Below are 25,628 nucleotides of genomic sequence, written 5' to 3' on the forward strand. Positions count from 1 at the left end.
ATACACGGATGACACACAATTTGTTGTATCACTATCTACAAATTCCAGCGCAAACGACTCATCACTTGCTCCATGTCTACAAGCAGTTGCAGCATGGATGTCCCTAAGTAGGCTTAAACTTAATGATAACAGGACTGAGGTTATGGTACTTGGACACAATTTACATGTGAAATCTAATTCCATCATCGGGGAGAATTGGGCAATCTTTCCCCCCTAAAGATCATATTAAGAGCCTGGGAGTGTGGCTGGATCCGCAACTCACTATGGCTTATCAAGCCAACAAGGTCTTTTGGGCCGCTTAGGCTCCTGAGGAAGGGCTTTAGAATCCTCCCTTTTTAAGCCAAAAGACTTATAATACAGGTTGTGATCAGTTTGCGGCTCAACTATGGTAATGCTCTGTACATGGGATCTCCCATGTATGTGATCAAGAAGCTGCAGGTGGTAAAGAATGGCTCGGTTGCTCCTTGACATCCCAAGGCATGAATCTGTTAAGTCAGCTATCTCTTCTCTCCAATGGCTCCCCGTTGCACGACGCATAGAATTTAAAACCCTGTGTTACTTCCACAGAGCCTTGTATAATAGAGGCCCAACCTTGCTTAGGACTTTAGCTTCCTGCTACACTCCATCCAGATATCTTAGATCCTCCACTGCCTTCCTAGCAATGGTCCCTAGAGTTAGAAAGACTAGATGGGGTGGAAGGTCCCTAAGGTATCAGGGAGCTATGCTATCGAACTTACCTCCACTCAGCATTCACCTTACTAGCCATGAATTAGCCTTTCGGAAGGCTCTGAAAACGTGGTTTTCAAAGCATAATTCTCGGGTTGTCTTAGCTGCCTCGCTATCAGTGCTGAGAAGCCTACGGGTAACCATGCGCTTTATAAATCAATATAACATAACATTTGTTTAATATGTCCTTTTATTTATGTACTTCCTCAGTAACTGCAAAAGTGCAGCTAACGTATTTCACCCTATCAAGGACTTCCTTAGGGCATATTGCAAAAAGGATTGCGTCAAGACTGAGCGTGTTTTAGTCAGCTACAGTAGTCCTATTAGCCAAACCGTGTTCGGCATCTCTAACAGCGTCCAGCATCAAATGTGTAACAAGCTTGTTACTCATTTGACACTGGACACTGCCGGAGCTGCCGAACAGGGCTAGGACAATTGGACTTGGACTGCTTAGCCGATGAAAACACACTCACTTTACAAACTTCGCTGAGGTCACTACTAGGATCAAAGACATTAAAGCCCTCATTATGATCCCGGCGGTGGGCAGAGCCATGGAGGTAACAGGCTGGCGGTGTTCCGCCAGCGTATTATGACTGTGGCGCATTTGCCACGGTCATACCGCCGGTCCCTCCACTATACCGCCAGGCTTCCGCCGGGCAGTATAATCCCCAGGGCACCGCTGCAAGCAACGCTGCCCTGGGGATTATGAGTCTCCAACCGCCAGCCTGTCCATGGCAGTAAACACCACCATGGAAAGGCTGGTGGTAAGAGGGACTCGGGGTGCCCCTGGGGGCCCCTGCACTGCCCATGCACTCGGCATGGGCAGTGTAGGGGCCCCCAGGCACAGCCCCATCGCGCATTACACTGCCCGAATTCCGGGTGCTGTTGCACCTGCTGCACATCAACATTGCCGCCGGCTCTATTATGAGCCGGCTTCAATGTTGATGTGACTTTTCCGCTGGGCCAACGGACTGAAACGCTGTTTCCGTCAGCTGGCCCAGTGGAAAAGTCATAATAGGGGGCCAAGCATACCGGCAGCACTGGTGGTATGTTGGCTCCCGCAGCTTCGGCGGCCTTTTTCAAAGACCGTCGAAGTCGTAATGAGGACCATAGTACCTTGAATAAGTGTAACTGGATGGTTGCTGGTCTTGTGGAAATTTAGGGCTTTATTCAGTCATTGACACAATTTGGGATATGTATTTTGATTGACTTTCTCTTCTGCATAATCATCTTCATGTTGTCTCTCTAATATAAATACATGTTTCTAATGGTGGGCGATTTTGTAGCTGGCCTACAGAGGTGGGCGATACGCATTGTGCACTAAGTGACTACTACAGGTAGTGCAGGGATGAAGTTCCTAACTGGAATTATTTCTTCAGACTTTTTTCCTTCTCTATATATTATGAATGCTGTGTATTAAAAGTAATATTTCTGGGACTTTACTGGAAAATATAATAATATTTATTTTTAATACAACATAATCCAACTCTTTCTAAAAATGTCCCTGAATCACAGTTTATAAATACATACATATTAAAACACATTAAATTAAAAGATAGTATCATCTCAAGTAAACTTCATTACAATTCATAACATTCTTTTTTTAATAGTTGTGGTAGGAATGGAAGTTTGCCAACAAGGCGTTTTGGTGAAATCACAGGTCTATCCAACTGCCTCTAGGGCATTTGTTTTGCACATACCGCCCATAAAAATTAATCTATGCCACAAACATGTATAATACACTGATACACAAGCAGCACATTTATATGAAAACACACTTATACACAGATGCTCATACTACACCCACAGGTACACACATACACACATGTATATACACCTAAAGGTATGTTTTTCTTGAATTTGTTGAAAATTGTCTCCTTTCAGATTACTCATTCACTGAACCACGATATGATTTGGAGTATCATTATTGCTCTGGTCTATGACTATATTGTGTGGTTCATGCTCTTTTCTTTAGATCTCCCCTACACATTTTAGCTGGCTGTTGTTGAAGCCCAATTATGTACAATACATATACTTATATTGACTTTAGGTCTTCCCATTGTTCATTATTTGTTGGCTCTCTTATCAGTCTAATTTGTGTATAGTTTTTCCTCTTCTTCTTGTGTTTGTCCCATCTGTGGAGCATTGGTTTTATACCATCCTTTTGATTGGATCACTTACATCCTTCCATTGCTCACCTCAGAGAACTGCTTTGCTGTGTTTCTTTCAGCACTCCATGGCAGTGCTTGCATTTTCTGGCTCCCTGCAAATGCGATGTGATGCTTCCCCTGTCACTTCTCAAACACTGTGCTCTCTGAGTTGCTCTCCTATGCACCCATCTATTCAATAAAAGCACAGCAACTGGTATATTTGGCCAGGTTTGGTTAAATAATATGTTTTCTATCCCTTGTGTGCCGCATGTTAACTGAAAGCTGATGCTTCAGCAGTGAAAGTCAGCATTTATAGTGCTGGGGGAGGGCAAGCTAGTATACTCACTAAGCCTGCCTTTGATGCAAAACTTGCACTTAGCAAGGCAGGATAGGAGAAGTCTCTTTTTCTGAAAGCTCAAAATTTGCTCCCCAGGCTGCTACAGAGGACTAAATGGCCAAATCATGTGTTGTGTGGAAAATAAACAGCAAGCATATTTCTTTAAATTCTCCCCATTCTTTATTCACAACCTCAAACAGCCATTATGTTATTTTAAGGACCTTCAACTAGTCCATCATTTTCAAAGTAGATCATTATGTTTCTAAAATCCTGTTCAGAATTTCCTGTGTGAAATTTACAAAAATATCAAGTTTATAAAGAAGGAAAATACTAGATTCAATGTTCCTTTTGAAGAGACCTCAAGACAAGATGTGCTTGCTTTTTCTCAAGCATTTTGATTTTTTAAAAACGTTTTTTTTTTAATGCATTACAAACAAGCATTGCCTTAGCAGGTCTTTTGGGGTGGGTTTACAAGCATGTATTCATGCTAGCTGCTGCTACTCTAAACAATATATTTGCTTCCATTTGTTCTTTGAGCTTTCCTTGATCCTTTGGCTGTAAGGTGACCAGATGGCTCATTGACATTAGGGACACTAGATTCTACTTCAGGCTTTCCTTCTACAAACAACTGTTTTTCAAAATGTATGCCAATTGGTTCAAATTAGATAAACCCAGACTTCAAATGCCAGAGTGCTCTGACTAGTTACGTTAAATCCCTGGTCTGGATATGGTGGCTTGGAGTAATCTGGAAACCTTACAAATTGCATGCTCATACTATCACCGCACATACTATATTGCAGGTGGCTGTGCAGCAAAGCACCCTCTGTGCATGACCAAAGATTAGTTGTATAAGGCAAGCACATCCTATTCATGTCCACAGGTTTATGTAAACTATAGCAACTGGATTGCACAACAAAATACAGCATTAATCAAGTTCGAGGTGTGCTATTTATCAAAATCAGCATTTTACTTATTGCAAACAAATTAAGCAAATGTTTTGCAACCAGTTCCTGCGAAATGGCCTATGAATGCTGTATATTTTTGGTGCTTTCTACACAAGCCCAGGTGGTCTCCATGGGGTGCTGGCTTCTGAAAGCTTCCTGTGGGTCCCACGTATTTCACAGTTTGTCTCATGAGATGCTGTATGTTTTCTATCAGGTGAATGGCTTTTTGAAAAGCCAGGAACTGATTAGTGTGTTAAGTTAATGTACTAACGCATGCAAACTGCATTTGCCCAGCTCTATGTATGCATGTGTTAGCATACCTGTTAGCATCGCCATTGTTTGATTTCTCTTCATTATATAAAGATGTAAATATGACACATGAATGTAATTTGAATTTATCAATCCTGTGGATCACACCACTGTTTTCAATCCACCCTGAGCAGAGCACGTTTGATATTATCCCATAGTTTTTCATTTACCTATATATTTTTATTCTTTGAAAACTTAGCTAAAGATGATTTGAAATAAAAAAAGATCAAACAATGTAGAAAGTCATTCAAAACGCACTCAGGTATTTGAGGTTTGTTTGCACATATCTACAGAATACAGGATGGATGTGCCTTCGAACCTTTAGAGATAGATTAGAAGCACATCAGTCCTGCATGTAACAATAGCTGCTATTGTTACAGCAACTAGAGTAACTTGTTTTATAGAGTGCACTTAATAAGCGATCAGTATGCATAATAAGTTTAATTTGCAAGTTTGCCAAACCTTAGGCTTGACTTTTATCCACAAAGGACAGTCCAGTCTTCATTACAATATGAATGCATTAATATTTGGGAAATATTAACCTAGGTTACAAGCCATGGAGAGCTATATATTATTAGAAGAAATTTGTTGGATGATAAAAGATTCTGTACAAATTAAGGGGAGATTTAACATATTTGAAGTACACATTTAGAAGTGCCTTACATTCACATATTTTACTACAATCTTAGGCACAGGAAGATTAAGCAATTTTGCCTAGAGTCACACAAGGTGCGTTATAAGCCAAAGTCAATATTAGGGCTCACGACCCCCGGTTCCAAATTCAGCAGTTCGGCTACTTGATTACTTACTCTAGTGTGGCTGACCTCCAGCTAAGGGGCCAGGCATGAATTTAACCCTCATTCGATAAGATTTTAATACAACCCAAACTTACTCTCTTTTATTTAAATGCTCCATTTTCATTGCCTGCTTTTAGCCGTCACATATTTCGTATGTATATTCAAGAACTATATCAGTGGAGTAGCTCCAAAGAGGGAAAACAAGACTGTGACTAGGAAGACTTCATTCTTTCTAGTTGATATTACATCTCACCATCAGCACCTCATCCGTCATCCTTCTCACAGGCCTTACTCTTTTGGGATATGTGGAGCACATTGCTTGATGAAGAAGCCCCTGTACTTATACCTCTGATCCTTTAGTTGCCTTAGTGTAAGAAATCGATGTTGCTATTAGTGTTGTGATGTCATCAGGGATATCACCGATCACATCATTTGTGATACTGCCTGTGATTTGTGAGTTTATGAGCAATGCACTGGGGAAAGTTATGATGCACAGATCACCTTAACTTGCACAGTTCAGTGTTTTTTCTTTTACATTCTGGATTGTAAGCATAGAAGTGTTTGCTAGCGCATCTGACCTTATTTGGTTAATTGTCATTAATTTTTAAGGGGATGCGTTAGAGGTTCGATGGACCTTTTGACTGCGCTTAGAGTAGTTCCCACCATAAACTCAGTTCCGGTACAAATCAATAACAATATCAATCAATGACATCAATAATCTTAGGTGTCAGTAATTTCCACGCACCATGACCCCTTGGCCATGAATAACCACACCTTTATGTAAAAATTAGAATGTTTATTTCCTTATATTAACAATGCTAATGTCACATAACTTAGCCTTAAAATAAAATGATAAGCATGCAGAAACAATATAGGTTGACCGAATCTTCTAAACAATCTCAATTTAATCAAACCTTGGATCACTACACATTCTAAGGTTACAGTACAAATTAATAGCAAGAATAACTGCACAAAAGAAATGGTATACATTTAGATTCAGCAAAGAAAAGACATAAACTGTTGTTGATATTTAGCAGGCATCAATCAGTGAGTGCCCTAACTAACCTTCAGATTAGCATAGCATGTTTGGACTTCATGAAAAACAATTTAGTCAACACAAATTTGGAAAACATCTAACTATGGCTCTATCAAAATTAGCGGTTGGTACCTAAGGACAAATGCAAATAGTCATAGCAATCAGTACCATCGTCTTATACCTTGCCTCAGTATGGTTCAGCAAGCTGCGACTGTCTTCGTCAAATGGACATCTATTAGATCAGCAAAGCATCGGAATTCAGCATTAAAGTTCAAGATAGGAAATGTCTCTTCATTCAATTCAGGAAGAATAATAACTATCCTCTCAGGGCGGTTAGGAAAGTACGGGGAGAATGGCCTAATATCCTCTCTCCTCTCGGTGCAGTCTGGCTAAGTTAAATTCCATAAAACCACTTCCCATATTGCTATTGGTCAAAGAATCGTATTTTACGTTTATTCCAATGAACGTAGAACTTCAAATCTAAGAATTTACTAAACCGTCATTCACATGTCGATGAGTGGCCCCTCTTCTACTGTTCCAGTCATTGGGCTTGTCAGGTAACAAATTTGTAACAGCTTATACTCCAGTCAGTGCATCTACTGTCTGCTCCTGGGAACATCGCCTTTACACACACTACTTTATACAAAGTATCCTTAGCTAGTACAACATTTTCTAGCAAGCAGTTCTCATGGGAAAGAATTCTAGCGACTAACATTTGGTAAATGCAATGGAAAATCACAATTTAATTCTCTAAGAAGCCAGTTTATAATTTGTCTAAGTAATGCAACTTGACATGAGGCCGTGCAACTAGGCCGAAGACCTCGCTAAATTAAGGCCTATGATAATAAAGCAAGTACATAATACATAACCATGAATATGCCATATTACTACATTAATCCAAATATAAGCTCGACATTTTACATTAATAAGCTGTTAATAAGTACACTTTGTGATTATTGGAAGTCACTCAAATAGGCACATTTTCAAATGCATGTATTATTTTTCTACGTTAACTCATTTTCTATGGAGATTTAACACTCAGAATAAATGAATATTCATTAGTAAAATTTCAGCATTAACAATCTCTCCTCTGATGACTAAATATGTAATCACACTTACATCTTCCCACACAAATGTTTTGCTTCAGCTAAAATGTGTCAATTCTATCCCTTTTAATCTTTGTTCCCTCCTTGAAGTTTCCCTAAACAAATTTAATTTTTTTATCTCTTCCCTCCTCTGATCATTTTTCATTTTCTTTGATCTAATCACATGATACAATTTACATATTCCCCAAGCTCCAATTGTGCAAATCACAATAATCAATATCCCTTGTATTATTTTCAATATTATCCCTTTCCCAATGTTGCTGAGCCAATTTTCCACTGAAGCAAATCCTTTGCCAGCTTTCTCCCAAACACCTGCTTCTTTCAGCTCTTTCAAATCAACACCTTCATTAGTCAGATTAGTAAGTGAGCTTCTAATTTATTTGTTTTTATCAGGAATATATGAATTAAAATTGATTGCTTAAATTCAGCATTTTTCAAACTCCGTCATCCTTGGCTAAAAGAATGTCTAACGCAAGGCGTTTCAGAAGAGTCATAGATCTTACCGCAGCCATTTCTGTATCCATTAGGATCATGCCTCCTGAACAATTTGTCAACATGTTATCCACAATAGTAGACGATTTTTTAATCTTTATAGAATTCAGCACAACTCCTACTGAAGGAAACGTTGCTCCAAATATATCTCCCTATATAATATAAGGAGACTCTCTCTTTTGTTTAACATGATGAAACAGTCATTTTCGGTAATCCTTTCAAGTCATCAAGTTGAAATATGTTTGGGAAAATGATCCCCAAGTAACATGTGCCATACCTCCTCCTCAGAAGACAGTGATGAGCATTTGGCCCACACATGTAATAAATTCCATCACTCGCTGGATTCTGTCCATTCAACATAAATGTCCATTTAGTCTGAAACAAAAACACATGTCTACATTCGTTCCTACAAACAACTTGTTAGTAGTAGACTTAGGCCTACATGCACAAAGCTTCCCTATGTGTTGCGCATATAAAGCTAACCTCCCTTGTGTTTTTACTTCACTAAATGTGTAACCATTTCTAAAAGTCCTTTTCTCCAAGCCCTTTTCTAATTTCTCCTTTAATGCCTTTCTCCTTCCATCTGTCTGATCTAAGAAGCTCTTTTCTAACGGCGTAAGCAAGTATGTCAGATTGTTTCTACACGCATATGCCGTGCCAAAAGTTTAAGTAGGCTCAGAGAATCCTCTAACAAGCTCCATAGTGTTCTGCTTAGCCACTCTACGAAAACACAATGTCAAAATTGGAACAGAAATACTGGATGCACTCGTGGTTATAGAATCTTGTTGGTAACAGACTACAACTCATCCCATAAGTGAGGGGCAAACTATGATAAGCAACTCCTTCTTCGACTGATGAAGGAATCTGTGTGCAAACATAACAATTTCTTGCAACAATCGTCTCAACATACTCACTCAATAAGCGATAGAAAACATTAGAAGAAAGTTCTCCTTGTGCATTGTCTACATGCAGATACTTCTCTTCTAACCTATAGTTCTCTATTTCTGTGAGTGCGGTAGTTGTCTCTAAAGCTGAAGTATGGTTGGCTTTACTCTTGTTAAGAACAGTCATTCCCACAATCAATACCAAACACAATACCACACACACAATTGCCAAACCAATACTCATGTATTTTCCTATCCTGCTGACTAAGCTTACTCATGGTTTGTAAAGAATTAGAAAGTAGGAGAGGAAAATAATAGTAACTATGCAGCAAAATTCAAATGCTAAATCTTCAATTTTCTTTCAGCATTTGTTTACCGCTTTCAGTCTTACTTCCAGGATCATTTTGTCAAAATAAGTTTAGCAGCTTATCAAATCAGGTTACTTTTTCAAATCAGGTTATCAAAAGCCTTTTCCAGTTATTTTCAACAGTCTCTTTTTTCTTTATACTTCTTTGTACCTTCTCAGCTTATAGTTTCAATGGTTCAGTTCATTGGTTTTCTTCAAGTGCCAAAATATTGACCTGGAATGTCTCGATCAAAACAAAAAGACAAAAATGTTCTTAGCCATTTACTTGTTGTTGCATAACCCCATTCAGGACCAGCGTACTTTCGACTTGCTATTCTCTTTCTTTTCAACTTTCGATCTCCATTGAACTATCCTTCACTCAGATCTTCCCTCCTTATCGTATCTACCTCCTCCTCAACAGTAGTTACTGTAACTGCTTCCTTTCTCTTTGCTTGTGACTCCAGCAACTTATCTCCTTTCAGTGGACCCTTTGCCAATGCTCTTTTCAATGTCGAACTTGTAACTTCTTCTTGCTCTGCAGGACTCTCTCTTGACAAACCTGCAACTGGTTCAGGTGGAGTCAGACCACAGTGGCTTTGATCTGCCTCAACTCCTTCCCCGTCAGGGTCTGTCGTTAGCGCTGTGTCTCTCTCAAAGCACCTACTTCTGGGAGAGCCCTCCTCTGGCTAGACTCTCCTGCTGCTTTAGTTGAGATTGGCTCGCCTTCACTTTCCTGTAGGTCTTCTCCTTCTTCTCTCACAGGAGTTGTTGAACTATTCTCAGTTTGCTCAGATCCGGTCTCAGTTCCTCTTCCGGCCCTGAGGTTGGTCTGGTCGATGTTGGTACTCTCAACAATTCCTCTTCATTGTCCAGGGGACATGCCACTTTTCTCATACCAAGTCAACTGCTCTCAGTTTGTGTCCTTGATCTGGAGACGGTTGCACTGTGGTGGCTTCCATCTGATAAGAGAAAGAGCAAACCACATCAGCCAGACCCTTGCAGTAGTCCAACACTATATCATTTTTTATGTTCACAAGAACATTTGCAGGAACTGCTGGCAACCTTGTTGCTCTGCCCATGAGGATCTCATGCAGTGACAATCCTGTCTTCCTGTCGGGTGTGTTTCTCACTGTCATCAGAACTAACTGTAGTGCGTCGGGCCATTTCAGATTCATGGACACACACATTTTCGCCATTCTTGATTTTAAGGTATCATTCATCTGTTCCACTAGTCCTGAAGCTTCAGGGCGGTAACTACAATGCAACTTCTGCTCAATGTTTAAGGCCGCACATAGTAATTTAACTACTTCATTGGTGAACTGACTACCTCTGTCTGATTCTAAAGTGATAGGAAACCCCAAAACGTGATATCAGTTCCCTAAGCAGTAATTTGGCTACTGTGAGTCATTTCTTCATGTAGGATAAGCTTCAATCCAATGACTAAAGATGCAGACAATCACCAACATGTATCTCAATCCTCCACACACAGGCATCTCAATAAAATCTATCTGCATTCTGCTGAATGGACCTCCTGCTATTGCAATGTGGCTCAAATTGACCACTGTCCCTTTTTCCGCGTTCCTTTGTTAACAAATGACGCAACAATGGCAAACTGCTTCAGCAATCTGGCAAAGCTTTGGTTTGAACTAATTCTGTTTGACAGTCGAATCATGGTATCCCTCCCAACATGTGCTTGACCATATTAATATCTACCCATTTGAGTCAACAAACTATTCAGCAGTACTAATTGACCCTCTTCTGAAATCCACAGTTCATCCTGTCATTGTACACATTTAATTTTGACCCATGACCGTTTTTCCTCCTTATCAACATTATTTTGCAGTGTTCTCAGCTCTTCCACCGTATCTATAACATGAAATGCATAACTTGGACAGGTTTCATCTTCCTCAGGTAACAATTTCAACTTATTCTTGAACGATATACAGTTCAATGCGCAAAACCTTGCGACTTGATCCGCAAATCCATTTGCCATTGACACAAAATCTTGCGATTTCAGATGTGCACTGCATTTCACCACGGCAACTTTTTCAGGCATTTGAATGGCTTGCAACAACTCCTGAATTCTCTCACCATTTCTTATTGAGGTCAGGAAACCTACAAAAGAGGTCAGGAAACCTCTCAGAGACCACAACTGGTCAAAATTGTGCACTATTCCAAATCCATACTGGCTATCTGTATAGATGGTAACTCTGAGATGTGCAAAAACATGACATGCTCTAGTAAGGGCTACCAGTTCTGCTACTTGTGCAGAGAATACTCCTCGAAGACAGGATGCTTCAAATAAACCAGACATTGTGCACACAGCATATCCTGCTCTCAGAATTCCTGTTTTGTTCCTGAGACAGGAACCAGCAACACAGATAATTTGGTCATTTTCTTCCAATAGGGTGTTTCTCATATCAGGTCTCGGTTTTGTACACATATCAGTTACTTCAAGACAATCGTGTTCAACATCTTCCAATTTTTCAATTTCAACATTTTCATTTGGGAGTAAGGTTGCTGGGTTAAGCACTGTACATCTTTTTAGTGACACATTGGGGGACCTCAGGATGCTCATTCCATAACGAGTAAGCCTGGCACCTGTTAGGTACTGCGTCTTTGGTTGTGTAAGTAAAACTTCAATAGATTGAGGGACCAGAATAGTCAGGGGATGTCCCATCACAATGCCTTTACACTGTGCAAGGCTCTGTCCACCCGCAGTGACTGAACGCAAACAGCCTGGTAAAGCTGCTGGAACTGGGTCCAAAGTAGCTGAAGAATCAGCCACTGGGCGGTTTACACCTCTATGGGCTTGAGTCAAGGCAGACAAAGAACATGCATTTCGCTCATGACAGAACAACATGAAGGGTTTTGTGTAGTCAGGCATTCCCAAAGCCGGAGCTTTGCATAAACTCTCTCTCCGTTCAGAAAATGATTTCATACAGGCCTGATCTATTACTAGGAGATCAGTGACTTCCTTGTGAGTTAACTTCTGAAATGGCTTTGAAATGACTGAAAAGTTTGGAATCCATTGGCGACAGTAACCTACCATCCCCCAAAACATCCTAACATCTCTCTGTGTGGCTGGGGGGCTCATCTGCAATATGGCTCTGACCCTCTCTCTGGATATTTTCCTAATTCCCTTCTCAATCTGGTGACCCAAATGTTTCACCTCTTTCTGACAGTATTGTAATTTAAGTGGAGACACTTTATGACCATTCTTTCCCAAGGTTTAGTAAGGCAAACGTGTCATTTGTTGTCTTGGATGCAATCAAAAAATCATCAATGTACTGTACCAATGTCCACAATGTACCAAAAGCATTTCCAATGACTCCAGGTTCTGGTTGAATATGGAAAGTGATTCTGAACACCCTTGAGGAATTCTACACCAAGAGTAAACGTGATCTAAAAATTTGAAACAGGAGAGAAATTGACTATCCTCGTAAAGCACAGAAAAGAAGGCTTGTGACAAGTCAATGACGGTGAACCATTCAGCACCACATGGAATCTGAAACAGAATCACGGCTGGATTTGGCACTACAGGACAACATTTAATCACAATGTAATTTTGTTCTCAAGTCTTCAAAAATCCAAACTTTCCCACAGGGCTTTCTCAATCCCCTTATCGGTGAATTACATGGGCTGCTCAACACTTCTTTCAAAACACCTTGGTTTACAAATTCCGCAATTATGGGAGCAACCTTCTCAATGATGTCCTGTGTTGTGGTACTGGGGAACCTGGGGGAAAATTGTGTTCGGCTTTACTGGAACCTTCACTGGCTCAGCCCCATTTATCAGGCCAATGTATTTCCCTGTCGAATCCCACTCTCTCTCTTTAACTGTTCCCTGTAAGTCAGAAGGAAGATCCTTCACTGTGAAAACTGGAAAGAAACTAATCAGGGGTACTCCTCATTTATTATTTCACACTCTGTCCCTGGAGCTGTGTCATCCTCATCATCACTGTTCATTTGTATCTCAGTTCCATCATTTGAGCAAGTAATCAAACATCTGGTTCTACACAGAAAGTCCCTTCCCAGTAGGGATACTAGACTTGAATCACAGACTACAAATTTGTGTAATCCTTTAAAGCTGCCAATCTTAACCTGTACTGGTTCTGTAATTTGGTTGGTCAAATACTGATTCGCTACTCCTACAATCTGGACGGTTTTTCCTGAAAGGGGCAAGTTTGATACTTCTGCTGTTCTCACTGTGGAGCCTGTAGCTCCTGTGTCATCCAAGATTGAAACCTTGTAACTCATTACTTTTCTCTTCATATATGGACCTTTCTGATCTACTTTTAAGGAAGCCCAAGCACACATTCCTCTTCATCCAAGCTCTCGCTCACCCAATCATTGTTTATTCCATCCGCATTGTGTAACAAGAATTGGTGTACTGTGTTATTACTCTGGTTAAACTTCTGACCTGTGACCTGTTGAGGAAGCCTTGCCTGCTGCTGCTCCATTAGGGCTTGAGGTATTTGGGTTAGCTGTCTAGGTACCATTTGAACCTGCTGTTGCATTGGCTGTTACTGTGCCATCTGCACACATGGCATTTGCACCTGCTGCATGGTTTGAACATTTTGTATTTGATTCACATTGTTTTGAAAATTTTGAATATGACCTCTCATTCTTGGTCCTCTCATATTTTGGAACGAATTGATGTCACTTATTTGCTGAACAACACCTTCCTGTACCATCATGGGACATTTCCGTTTCCAATATCCGATCCCTCCGTAAACGTGACAAGGCAACAATCTCTTCATTCTTTGTACTTCACTCTGAACCACTACAGTACCAAAATCGGGATTACGGTTTCTGTTTCCCATTGCTCCGCGACCGCTACCTCTCACCTGATTTTGAAATACCACATTTCCCTGCTGCTGCTGATGCTGTTGTTGTGGAAAGTTTCTCTGCATTCCTGTTTGTGCCGCTCTAATCTGCATCACCATTGCCTTTTCTTTCAACTTTCTCTACTTCAACTCAATCTCGTCACTACAGTACTTAACTGCAATACCTCATCAATCGGCTTCACTTGCCAGCAAATCAAATTACTCTTAATCATTTGGCTAATTTCAGGTCTCAGTCCTTTCACAAATCTGAACAAAAAATGAATCATGTCTTTCAGCTCAATTGTTTCTAAACCACTGTAATGCTTAAATGCCTGAAACAATCTCTCATAATACGCATGTTTTCATTCTTTCACTTCCTGGGTTCTCCTGTCTATTCTCTGCCAGTCAATGTTTTTGGGCAAAATTCTCGTCTTCAAAATTTCAATGACTTTATACTAATATTTCATTTCCTCAGGAGACATTGCACCTTTAATCGGATCTCTCTCTGGTTCTTTTGTCGGCCAATGTATACTCCTCATGCACTCCATCCATAAATCAGCTAGAACTACTGTTCAAATCCTCCCACAGACACTTGGCAAGTTTCACGAACCTGTCTGTCTGCTGGAACCATTCTACTGCTTTCTGTCTCAACCTGGGATAATCGTTTGTAAATGACAGAATGTCACTTCTGCTCCAAGGGACATGGACAAAATCTCTCTAATTGGTAACATTTTTACCGGATCCTCACCCTGCTGCACATTTGCAATAAGATTTGCAAAATCCCTTTTCCGTTTATTTCTCTTTTTTACCCTTCTGCCTTCCCACTTGTCTAATGCACCCCATGTCTGTACACTTTGAAGCATCTCCCTTTGAAGCAACTCCCTAAGGTGTACCTTCATTCCTGCAGATCTCATGTGTTTGAAATCTTTTGAGTCCTGTAACTCCTCTTCAACTGTTTTGTTTTCTCTATTTCTATGCCATATCTCTTTGCTAATTCTGCTAGCTTCTGAGGCAACTCGCTTGCTCCTTGTGAGAAAACAAGGTTGATTGCAGAGATCCCCATTTTTTCACTTTTTGCTGGTGTTTTCCTGACTCTGATGGTGCCCTGGGTACTGCTAGCCTGGCTGATGAGGGGTGAAACACCGAAACCGGTCCCAGGATGCTTGTTTGCAGTCCAGGGAAGACTTGGCCTGGCAGTTCGAGCTGGACTGTTCCCATGGGGATCAGGGACAGGACTGATTTGCATATGGCTGGGTCCAAACGGGAATGACATGGGCAACAAAAAAACTATGGATTTAGGCCCAGATCTCTGTACTGGGGGTGAATGTTTGACATTGTTCAGCATTCCGTCCATCTCTTGTTCTTTTTGCATTTGTTGACCTAACTGGGTAGGCTATGCCCAGATGTGGGTCCCGTGCTTCCTATGCCACTGGATTCAAGCTAGCCTGGCTGACGAGGGGTGACACCCTGAAACCGGTCCCAGGATGCTTGTTTCTAGTCCAGGGAAGACTTGGCCTGACAGTTTGGGCTGGACTGTTCCCATGGGGAACAGAGTCAGGATTGATTTGCATTTGGCTGGGTCCAAACTGGAATGGCATGGGCAGCAAGACAACAATGGATTTAGGCCCAGATCTCTGTACTGGGGGTGAATGTTTGACATTGTTCATCATTCCGTCCATCATTTGTTCTTTTTGCATTTGTTGCCCTAAGTGGGAAGAGTATGCCCAGACGTGGGTCCCGTGCTTCCTATGCCACTGGATTCAAGCTAGCCTCGCTGATGAGGGGTGAAACCGTTCCCAGGATGCTTGTTTCCAGTCCAGGGAAGACTTGGCCTGGCAGTTCGGGCTTGACTGTTCCCATGGGGAACAGGGTCAGGATTGATTTGCATATGGCGGTGTCCAAACTGAAATGGCATGGGCAGCAAAACAATGATTGATTTAGGCCCAGATCTCTGTACTGGGGGTGAATGTTTGACATTGTTCAGCATTCCATCCATCATTTGTTCTTTTTGCATTTGTTGCCCTAAGTGGGAAGAGTATGCCCAGACGTGGGTCCCGTGCTTCCTATGCCACTGGATTCAAGCTAGCCTCGCTGATGAGGGGTGAAACCCTGAAACCGTTCCCAGGATTCTTGTTTCCAGTCCAGGGAAGACTTGGCCTGGCAGTTCGTGCTTGACTGTTCCCATGGGGAACAGGGTCAGGATTGATTTGCATATGGCTGGGTCCAAACTGAAATGGCATGGGCAGCAAAACAATGATTGATTTAGGCCCAGATCTCTGTACTGAGGGTGAATGTTTGACATTGTTCAGCATTCCGTCCATCACTTGTTCTTTTTGCATTTGTTGCCCTAAGTGGGAAGGGTATGCCCAGACGTGGGTCCCGTGCTTCCTATTCCACTGGATTCAAGCTAGCCTGGCTGATGAGGGGTGAAACCCCAAAACCAGTCCTAGTGATGCTTGTTTCCAGTCCAGGGAAGACTTGGCCTGGCAGTTTGGGCTGGACTGTTCCCATGGGGAACAGGGTCAAGACTGATTTGCATATGGCTGGGTCCAAACGGGAATGGCATGGGCAACAAAAAAACTATGTATTTAGGCCCAGATCTCTGTACTGGGGGTGAATGTTTGACATTGTTCAGCATCCCGTCCATCACTTGTTCTTTTTGCATTTACTGCTAACCAGCCCCATGGCCTGTGCGCTGTATAAAATGAGTATGCAAATTAGGCTAATTATAATTGGCTAAGTCATCCTACCTATACGTCCCTAGTATTTGGTAGGGCAAGTAGGTTTAGGGACCCCAGCATAGGTGCCCAGTGTCATTTTAAAGGCAGGCCTGCCTTGCTGGCTGCTTTTAAATTAAAGTTACATGCAAATTCGACTAAGGAATTAAAAGTAGTTCCAAAGCCTTAAACTACCTTATTTTTACATATAAGTCACCACTAAGGTGTGCCTTATGTGCCTCTAGGGTGGGTGCCATGTAGCTATAAGCAGGGACCTTATACAAATTGTTTTATAAGCCCTGGTGAGGTAAAACAGCCAAATTCGTTTTTCCCTCATTGTAGTAAATAGCCTCCATAGGCTAGAATGGGGAGACTTTATTTAAATTTATAAAGTTCATTTCAGTGTCAGGTACCTCACATTTGGTATTAAATTAATTGTTATAATAAATCCCACAACTTACAGGTTTAAGACTTTTTAGCCACATCAGTGGGTGGGCTCAGCCAGATGTAACATCCAAAAATCAGTTTCAGCCATGCAGGATTTTTGAAGAATGTTGCTCCCTGGGACTGATTTTTGCCACACCTCTTCGGAAGTGGTCATCACAGGGAGATGGACCCTGCATCTGATTGGAGAATAAGGACGCCCCTGTTTTTCACCCCAGAGCAAGGATAAATATGGCAGAGCTGCACCTACACCTCAGATCCCTACCAGATCCCTACAAGGAAGAACTGCAGGAGAAGAAGGACTGCCCTCCTGGACCCCTGACCTGCATCTGGACACTGCGCTCTGAAGAACTGCACCAGCTTCACGCTTTGGCTTCCCAACAAGAAGGACTTTGCCTGGCTTCAGCTGGTTCAAGGAGCAACTCCCTGTTTGCTATAAGCAAAAAATTGCTAACCACAGTCCCCTGAACCAACTCCTGAAGAAACTGACCAGCTATCCACTGTCCAGTGGCCAAATTGGAGTTTGCGCCAGGTGCATTCTGAGTCTTGTAGTCCGCACCCTCAAGGAGCATCTCAGAGGTTCTGGAACCTTGGGTGAGCTGTGGATCTCAAAAGAACCCTAAAGGAACATCTGGAAGAAGATCCAGAAGTTTGAAGAAGTTTGGAGAACTTTTTGAAAAAGGCTCCATAAGGGGACTGACCCGCTGCTGCAACTCTAGCCGGTTTGCCTCAACCGTGACCCAGCCTGACTTGCAGGTTCGTCCCAGTGAAAAAAATCTCCAAAAAAGTGACTACGTCCGAATGTAGAAACCTCCCAGGCAGTGTATCCGAAGAGGGCTCCAAGGACATCGATCAAGATTCAAGTTTCCCCGGTCCAAGCATTTTCATCTAGAAAAAACGACTAAGTCCGAAGGTAAAAATCTCCACTGAGGGCTCCCGAGACGCATAACTGAGGAAGAGTTCCAGGAAGTCGGATTGGACTGGCGACTTGGTCCTGCTGAAGAAAACCTTCAAGAAAATGACTAAGTCCTAAGGTAAACTTTTGACCGAGGCCTCCCGCCGGCTGTAGCCGAGCAGGGCTTCATCGCCTTGACTTTGCCACAGTCGAGGTGCGACCAGATGATCAAATTTGGCATGATTCGCTTCTAAGCAAAGCATTAATTCTTTAAAAAATCACATCTCTGGTTCCCCTTATCTGATTTTATTCGTATTAGTGTCATTTTAATGATAAAAATATTTCCTATTCTTATAAATTGGTATAGGATTTTTAAACTATTTCCTGTGTTTTATTTAATTACTGTTTTGTGATATTTGAATGCTCTACGCTTTGTCTCCTAAATTAAGCCTTGTCGCTCGTTGCTAAGGTACCAAGGGTTGAGTTATGTTTAATTTATGGAGACCTAACTGGACCTGAGTGGAGGTTAGTGGCCTATTGCTAAGTGTAGGTACTTACCTGCCCTTACCAATAGCCAATTTTCCAATAAATGTCTTGTAATTTTCACGCACAAGTATCTAAATTCTGCTACTGTGTAGGATTCGAGTCTGTTCACACCCATAGTTCCTTCAATAAGCTTACTCTCTTCCATCCCTAGTCTAGTATAGTTGAAGTACTCCTCTCCCTTAGGAGCACTCTGTGGGGTATTCAGCTTGTCTAACCATTCAGTCAATTGTTTGGCAGTCAAACCTTGCAGCGAAATGTTGGTCGGCTGGACATTTGGCAACGGTTGTACAGTTTGTTTTGGAGACTGCGTTGTCGGTAATTTCAGGCTATGACTGATGTTTGACCCTGTTCCCGTATTCGGAAGAAAGGAAGTGGACTAGGGTCCAACAATGATCATGTTCTGTTGTAGGTATGTCCCACAGGAGAGACTATTCAGGTATTCTCATTGATTCCTTCCCTCATTGAATTCTGACTCCAGACTCCCTGTCCATTTGCACTGTTTTTTCCCTGTGCAAACAAAGGTATGACTGGACCAACGGTGACAGGTACAGATACAGCGTTTGGGCTTGGTCTAACGTTCGGGTTCTGTGGGTGCATAATTCCTGTATTCTGACTCATCAGTATGGACATATCTGTCTGTGTCCCCATTATAGGAGTGTGCCTTGGCTTTGCTTGTGACTGCACTTGAGGAAGTAAAAGTGGAGTTGGCTCTGTCTGAACCAATGTCGGTTTCAGAAAAACCTGTCCTGTCGGCACTGTTAGGTCAGTGTCAGTTTCCACAATGGGTACATCAGGGTAAATTCTCACGACATTCGGCTGTAGCATCTGATTCTGAGCTGTTGGTGTAGTCGGCAGATTAAGACTGCTCTGCATAGGGCTGTGTGTCATGCTAAAACTAATCTGCACTGGACTCATCGTCATGTTAACCGGTGTCGGTGCTAAAGGGTTTACACAAGTGCTTGGACTCCTCTCTTGTGCTGCATACAGTGGGGGACGATTTTTCAGTAACTGTAAAATAAACTCATCATCATCTGAATCTTCCTCAAGTGCTAAAGATCTCCTAGACTCTTTTGATCTCCGCTCCCTACTCTCAGAGGGACTTCTGTTTGTCTTTTTGATAGCTTTCCTTTCTTCTCTCTCACTCTCCTGTGTAATTGCAGGAAACAACTTAATTCCCTGTAAAGTCTTGGTTCTCCAAAATTTCTGATCGCTATCCCATCTGGCCTCCACTAGTGTCTTTTCTGCCTTTCTCATCCTCCTCTCAAACTTCTGTTGATATTGAGGTCTGGCTACTAATTCCCAGATTGCTAATGCCTCGAACTGTGCTGGTCTCGGAGGAGGTTTCAATTGATATAACACCCTCCTCAAATTCTCTAAGCTCTTCAAATTAAATGTTCCATGGGCAGAGAACGCTAAGTTCCATCTTTCTCTGACACTTTGCGCCATTGACTCAGCCAAAGACAGGGTGCAGCCCCCTTTTCTTTGACTACAATGTAAGCAGGTGTACCTTCTGTCAGTGCAATATCTCCTATACTTGTTGTAATATACATATCTCCGCTTAAGGCACACAATAAAGCTTTGAAACATTTCATTTTTGCAACCTTTATGTTATTCTAAATTAAATCAGGAAGTGACTTTTAATCCCAGAATCCTCTTCACCAACCTTCTCAACTAATTGTGCTTCACGGTTGTCCGCCAATCCGTGCGCGACCCCTGTCACTAACCAACCTATCCCAGTGCCGATCCAGTGACGTCTCTCGCACATGTAGTGCGGCTGACAAAGTCTTGCATCTTGTCCTCCTAAATTCAGATTCACACTCAACTAATGCAAAATTATTGCGAGCACTAAACAAAATCAAAACCCAATTTGTCCCTTTACTACAGGTCTTGTAACAAAATTGCTTCAGAAACCTCACGGATTTTTCACTGACGGCATTTCCCTCTAGCAGCTACTCTTTCTTTCTCAGTTTCCCAGATTCGCAAGCAAAATTCGACCCACACATTCTACTCTCAGCTGATCAGTGGGTCTGTCCTGGTGCACATAGGACTCGCCAGATCTCAGTCAAAAAGGTATTTCACTCACTTTGACTCACACTCTGACTCGTTGACCACGCCTGATCGACCTATTAAACCAGACAAATTACAACAGAAACCAAGTGTCTCATGCACTTTTCAATATACTCCGGAGTCCTTAAACCTTGCAGGGCCTGTATACCAACAACCACGAGGACAATTTTTTAGCACAAAGCGACACACACCTGTGAAGTTCGACGACTTCCCTACTCTCCCACTTCTGAGTTTGCACACTCCTTCTACAACTTATTTGGAGTACACAAAGTCCCTAAACCCTCACAAACATCACAATTTACCTGTGATTTGCATAAGCTGTGCAAGCGTAAAACCTATTTCATTCAAACTGTCACTAGAATGCAGAGAACATCCTCAAACAATTATTTGCAAGATCCAAGGTTCTGGGAAAGCCATTCTAAGTATGTAGGGATACATTTTCTCTCCACTTTGCATGATCGAATCTGAAAATCCAAACTTTCTGAGAATTATTTTCTCTATAGGGGACTAATCATGTACCCGGCCTTTATGATGGGCTCTTAAGGAGACTAAACATCCTCTCCAACCATCACTGTTAGCGCATCTGACCTTATTTTGTTATTTGTCATTAATTTATAAGGGGACGCGTTAGAGGTTCGATGGACCTTTTGACTGCGCTTAGATTAGTTCTCACCATAAACTCAGTTCTGGTACAAATCAATAACAATATCAATCAATAACATCAATAATCTTAGGAGTCAGTAATTTCCACACACCATGACCCCTTGGCCATGAATAACCACACCTTCATGTAAAAGTTACAATGTTTATTTCCCTATATTAACAATGGTAATGTCACGTAACTTAGGGCCATATGTACGAAAGCTTTTTCCCATAGACACAGAATGGGTAAAATCCTTTGGTACATCTGGCCCTTAGTCTCAAAATCAAATGATAAGCATACAGAAACAATACAGGTTGACCAGATCTTCTAAAGACTCTCAATTTAAGCAAAGCATGGTTCACTACACATTCTAAGGTTACAGTACAAATTAATAACAGGAATAACTGTGCAAAAGAAATGGCATACATTTAGATTCAGCAAAGAAAAGACATCAACTGTTGTTAATATTTAGCAGGCATCAATCAGTGAGTTGCCTAACTAACCTTCAGATTAGAATTGAGTGTTTGGACTTTATGCAAAACAATTTAGACAACACACATTTGGAAAACATCTAACTATGGCTCTATCAAAATTAGCGGTTGGTACCTAAGGACAAAAGCAAATAGGCATAGCAATCAGTATCATCTTATACCTTGGCTCAGTATAGTTCAGCAAGCTGCAACAGTCTTTGTCAATTGGACATCGGTTCGGTCAGCAAGGCATCGGAATTCAGCATTAAAGTTAAAAATAGGAAATGTCTCTTCGTTCAATTCAGAAAGAATAATAACTGTCCTCTCAGGGCGGTTAGGAAAGTACGGGGGAGAATGGCGTAATAACTTCTCTCCTCTCGATGCAGTCTGGCTAAGTTAGATTCCCTAAAACTACTTCCCACATTGCTATTGGTCAAAGAATTGAACGTTTACGTTTAGTCCAATGAAAGTAGAACCTCAAATCTAAGAATTTACTAAACCGTTGTTCACATGTCAATAATTGGCTCCTCTTCACCTGCTCCCGTTGTTGGGCTCGTCAGGTAACAAATTTGTAACAGCTTATACTCCAGTCAGTGCATCCATTGTCTGCTCCTGGGAACGTCGCCTTTACACACACTGAATTATAGAAAGTATCCTTAGCTAGTACAACATTTTCTAGCAAGCAGTTCTCATGGGAAAGAATTCTAGCTACTAACATTCGGTCAATAGAGTGGAAAATCCTAATTTAATTCTCTAAGAAGCCATTTTATAATTCATCTAAGCAATGCAACTTGAGGCCGTCGAACTAAGCCCAAGACCTCGCTAAATTAAGGCCTATGATTAATAAAGCAAATACATAATACATAACCATGAATATACCATACCACTATACTAATCCAAATATAAGCTCAACATCTTACATTAATAAGCTGTTAATAAGTACACTTTGTGATTATTGGTAGCCACTCAAATAGGCACATTTTCAAATGCGTCTATTATTTTTCTATGTTAAATAATTTTCTATGTTGATTTAACACTCAGAGTACATGAATATTCATTAGTAAAATTTCAGCGTTAACATGTTCTATATTGTATAATGAAGATTATGAGTAGGTCATGTGACCCATCCCTCTTACGCAGTGTAGAGCATTTCACAGTACGTGACATAATGGACACATATAAATACATACCGAGGACAAAATATGTACTGGTATTTCTATTGTGCCAAACAACGGAGCGCTGTACATTACATTAGAGGTCTGGAGACAATCTACAAGATGATGTACATCAAGTGGAAATTGCACAAGTACTTTTTGTACTCAGATGGATTATGTTAGTTTGTCACAGTTGACCAAGGCCAGTGCCTCCCTTTGCATCTTTAGCTGCTTGCTGTGTGACTTCTAATGCTCAGGGAATTAAGGCTAATTCAGTTTACCTATTACACTAGACTTCTTGATTTGAAAGACTGGGCCTCAAACTGAGAGACCATTAGGTTGCAAGTGCTGCACTGAAGACAGTGTTTCCCTTAATCTAGTATGTAATGAACCTCGGACATGTCTGCATCCAGATCACACCCTTGTACATGAAGTACATATTCCCATGTCAGTTTCCTCGTTGCCCGAACCGTGGAAAAGACGCATTAGCATGCAGCATCTGCAAAAGCTCCCCCTGTGAGATACTACTGACGGCAGTGGCATAGCGCAACTTGAGGCTCCCCCCTGCAAAGCACGGTGCGGGCCTGCGGGGCCTTTGTTATGCCACTGACTGCTGGGCAGCATCCGCTGTGATCCGCATTGTAAAGCACAATTGTCAGACACTAAGTACTGTGCCATTCATTGCAAAGCAGTATTGCCAGGCAGTAGGCAACCTGATCCCCTTTGTAGAGCACTATTGCATGCCATTCCTACTAGGCCGCACTTCAAAGCCCTACTTCTATGCAGTATCCAAATGAACTCGTATTGGACAGGCATCAACAGTACAGCACTGCATGCAGCAGTGACAGGCTCGATGAACTTTCCAAGGCAAGTGAGACACCCTGGTGATGCTCCCACAGTGGATAATAGGTATCCCAAACTAGCCTTTACCTCCCCAGCCCCAGAGGTCACTCCTTTATTTTTCCTTGCCATTAAGGGTATCCTAATTTAGAATATATACAGCATATTCTGAACAACTTCCTAAAATATGTCATTAATGTATAATATACAGATTTGTGCATACAAAACTTGACTTTTTAGGAGCTAGATGAATTATATATATTTGAATATTCAATAAATAAATGTAGCTTGCTGTTCGGCAAATATATTAAGTCATAACCATCTATGCTTAAGAAGTTTTGACTTACTGTTAGTAATAGGACTAAATCGGTCTGTACGTGTCCACTTTGAGCATTTACTCCCATTCAAGGTGGCCATAACTCTTGCATAGTATTGTTCCTCATAGTCATAGGTCTCATTTGTAAGATCACACCAGGTTCTGTTAATGTCTGTGCACTCCAGTTTGTATTGCCACTCGGCAGGGCCATACCTGTTTACAAATTGCAAATAAAGAGAAAAGGAAATGCAATCAGGCATCATAGTTGGGCATAATCTACAGACACTATCGTGCAAGACACAACAAAGGCTTGTGAATTGTGTTTCTCTATTGCGTGGAACATACGAGGAGAAAAGGAGACTCTCGGAACGACTGCTGTCAGTGTAAACCATCAATAATAAGGTAGTCACATATAAGAGCTAGTAAGGCAAGTGGAACCAGAGCGTTGTCCTTGTGGGCTGACTCAAGTGCCGGTTACACAGTGGTGGCATTTAGCATCACATCCTGATCTCTTTATCCCGATAAACTGAAAGACAACTACAGTAACAAACATTGGCAAAGCCAAAAGGTTTTGTATGTGAAACCTCCTGGCTTTGCTAGGGTTTTTTTTAATCTCCTAAATGGTTTCTGCAGATTCTCGTGTACCAGCAGTGGCCATCTTAGATAAGAATAGCTCAAAGTATAAGAAAAGTTATTCAAAGACGGCCATGTTGGTGATTTTTTTATATATTCAGTCACATTTTAAGAAAACCCATTCAAATATGGCTGCTAGGAAGCCTGCTATTAGGCTGCGGCCAACAATGGTAAAATAAAAATTAGAGATAGTTGCCAGCTGACAGAGAAGCAGGTGGCAAATAAAGCACAAGGTGTTAGGTGAGCAAGCAGCTGTTGGGTGTTGATGCGGGAGAGGGGTATAAAAAGAGGGTGTTTGAGGTGTAGCAGAACAGAGAGAGAACACTAAAACAGTCCCTCATGAGAACTGCGAGGGTCCAACGCCAGCAGAGAAAGGATGTAGGGCGTCTGATCACAACGCGATGAAACCCAGATGCTCCAAGGTGAGACAAACACAAGACCAGGGAGGAAAACTATTAACTTAGAGCAGAGAAGTTAGAGGGACAAATAAGCCATCAATTATGAGTAAGAGGCTGACAAATCTTTTACCTGGTATTGGTCACAACTGGTCCGACACAGCAGACAACTGAAGCTGTTTGTGATGCAAGAACTTGAAAAACTGTCGATTTCTAACCGTTAGGTCGCAGGTGATCTCCACATTAATCAGCAATATCATAACATTTCCTTACTAAACTCCCAGATAATATAACCGCTTCTGGGTTACACATCTAGTGTAAATAAAACAGCTACTACCAGAACCTAATTGATTACGGTTAAAAGTTCTATTTCTTGATGATTTGTGTTCAATTCAACTCATGCTTCCAAATACTTTTACAGAACCGGTCCTGGCGTCATTTCCAGCTTCAAGTTCAGATAGTATCCAATTTAGAAATAGCAGGTAACGAATAATCCTACGAAAAGCAGTAGTTCTATAATTTATTCCATAAATGTAATTTTTTAAGAGGATGC

At 41.5% G+C, this 25,628-nt stretch overlaps 1 protein-coding gene across 2 annotated transcripts in view; it reads right to left on the bottom strand.

Moving 5' to 3' along the window:
* LOC138295892 (interleukin-20 receptor subunit alpha-like) overlaps positions 1-25,628 on the bottom strand; it is a 214,322-nt gene that overhangs the window by 99,587 nt on the left and 89,107 nt on the right. For both annotated transcript variants that reach the window (XM_069234502.1, XM_069234503.1), the window contains exon 3: positions 24,079-24,260. In XM_069234502.1, the coding sequence (XP_069090603.1) occupies positions 24,079-24,260 (182 nt within the window). The remainder of the gene's footprint in view (positions 1-24,078; positions 24,261-25,628) is intronic.

The sequence above is a fragment of the Pleurodeles waltl genome, chromosome 5 (genome assembly GCF_031143425.1).
Source record: "Pleurodeles waltl isolate 20211129_DDA chromosome 5, aPleWal1.hap1.20221129, whole genome shotgun sequence".
NCBI lineage: Eukaryota > Metazoa > Chordata > Amphibia > Caudata > Salamandridae > Pleurodeles > Pleurodeles waltl.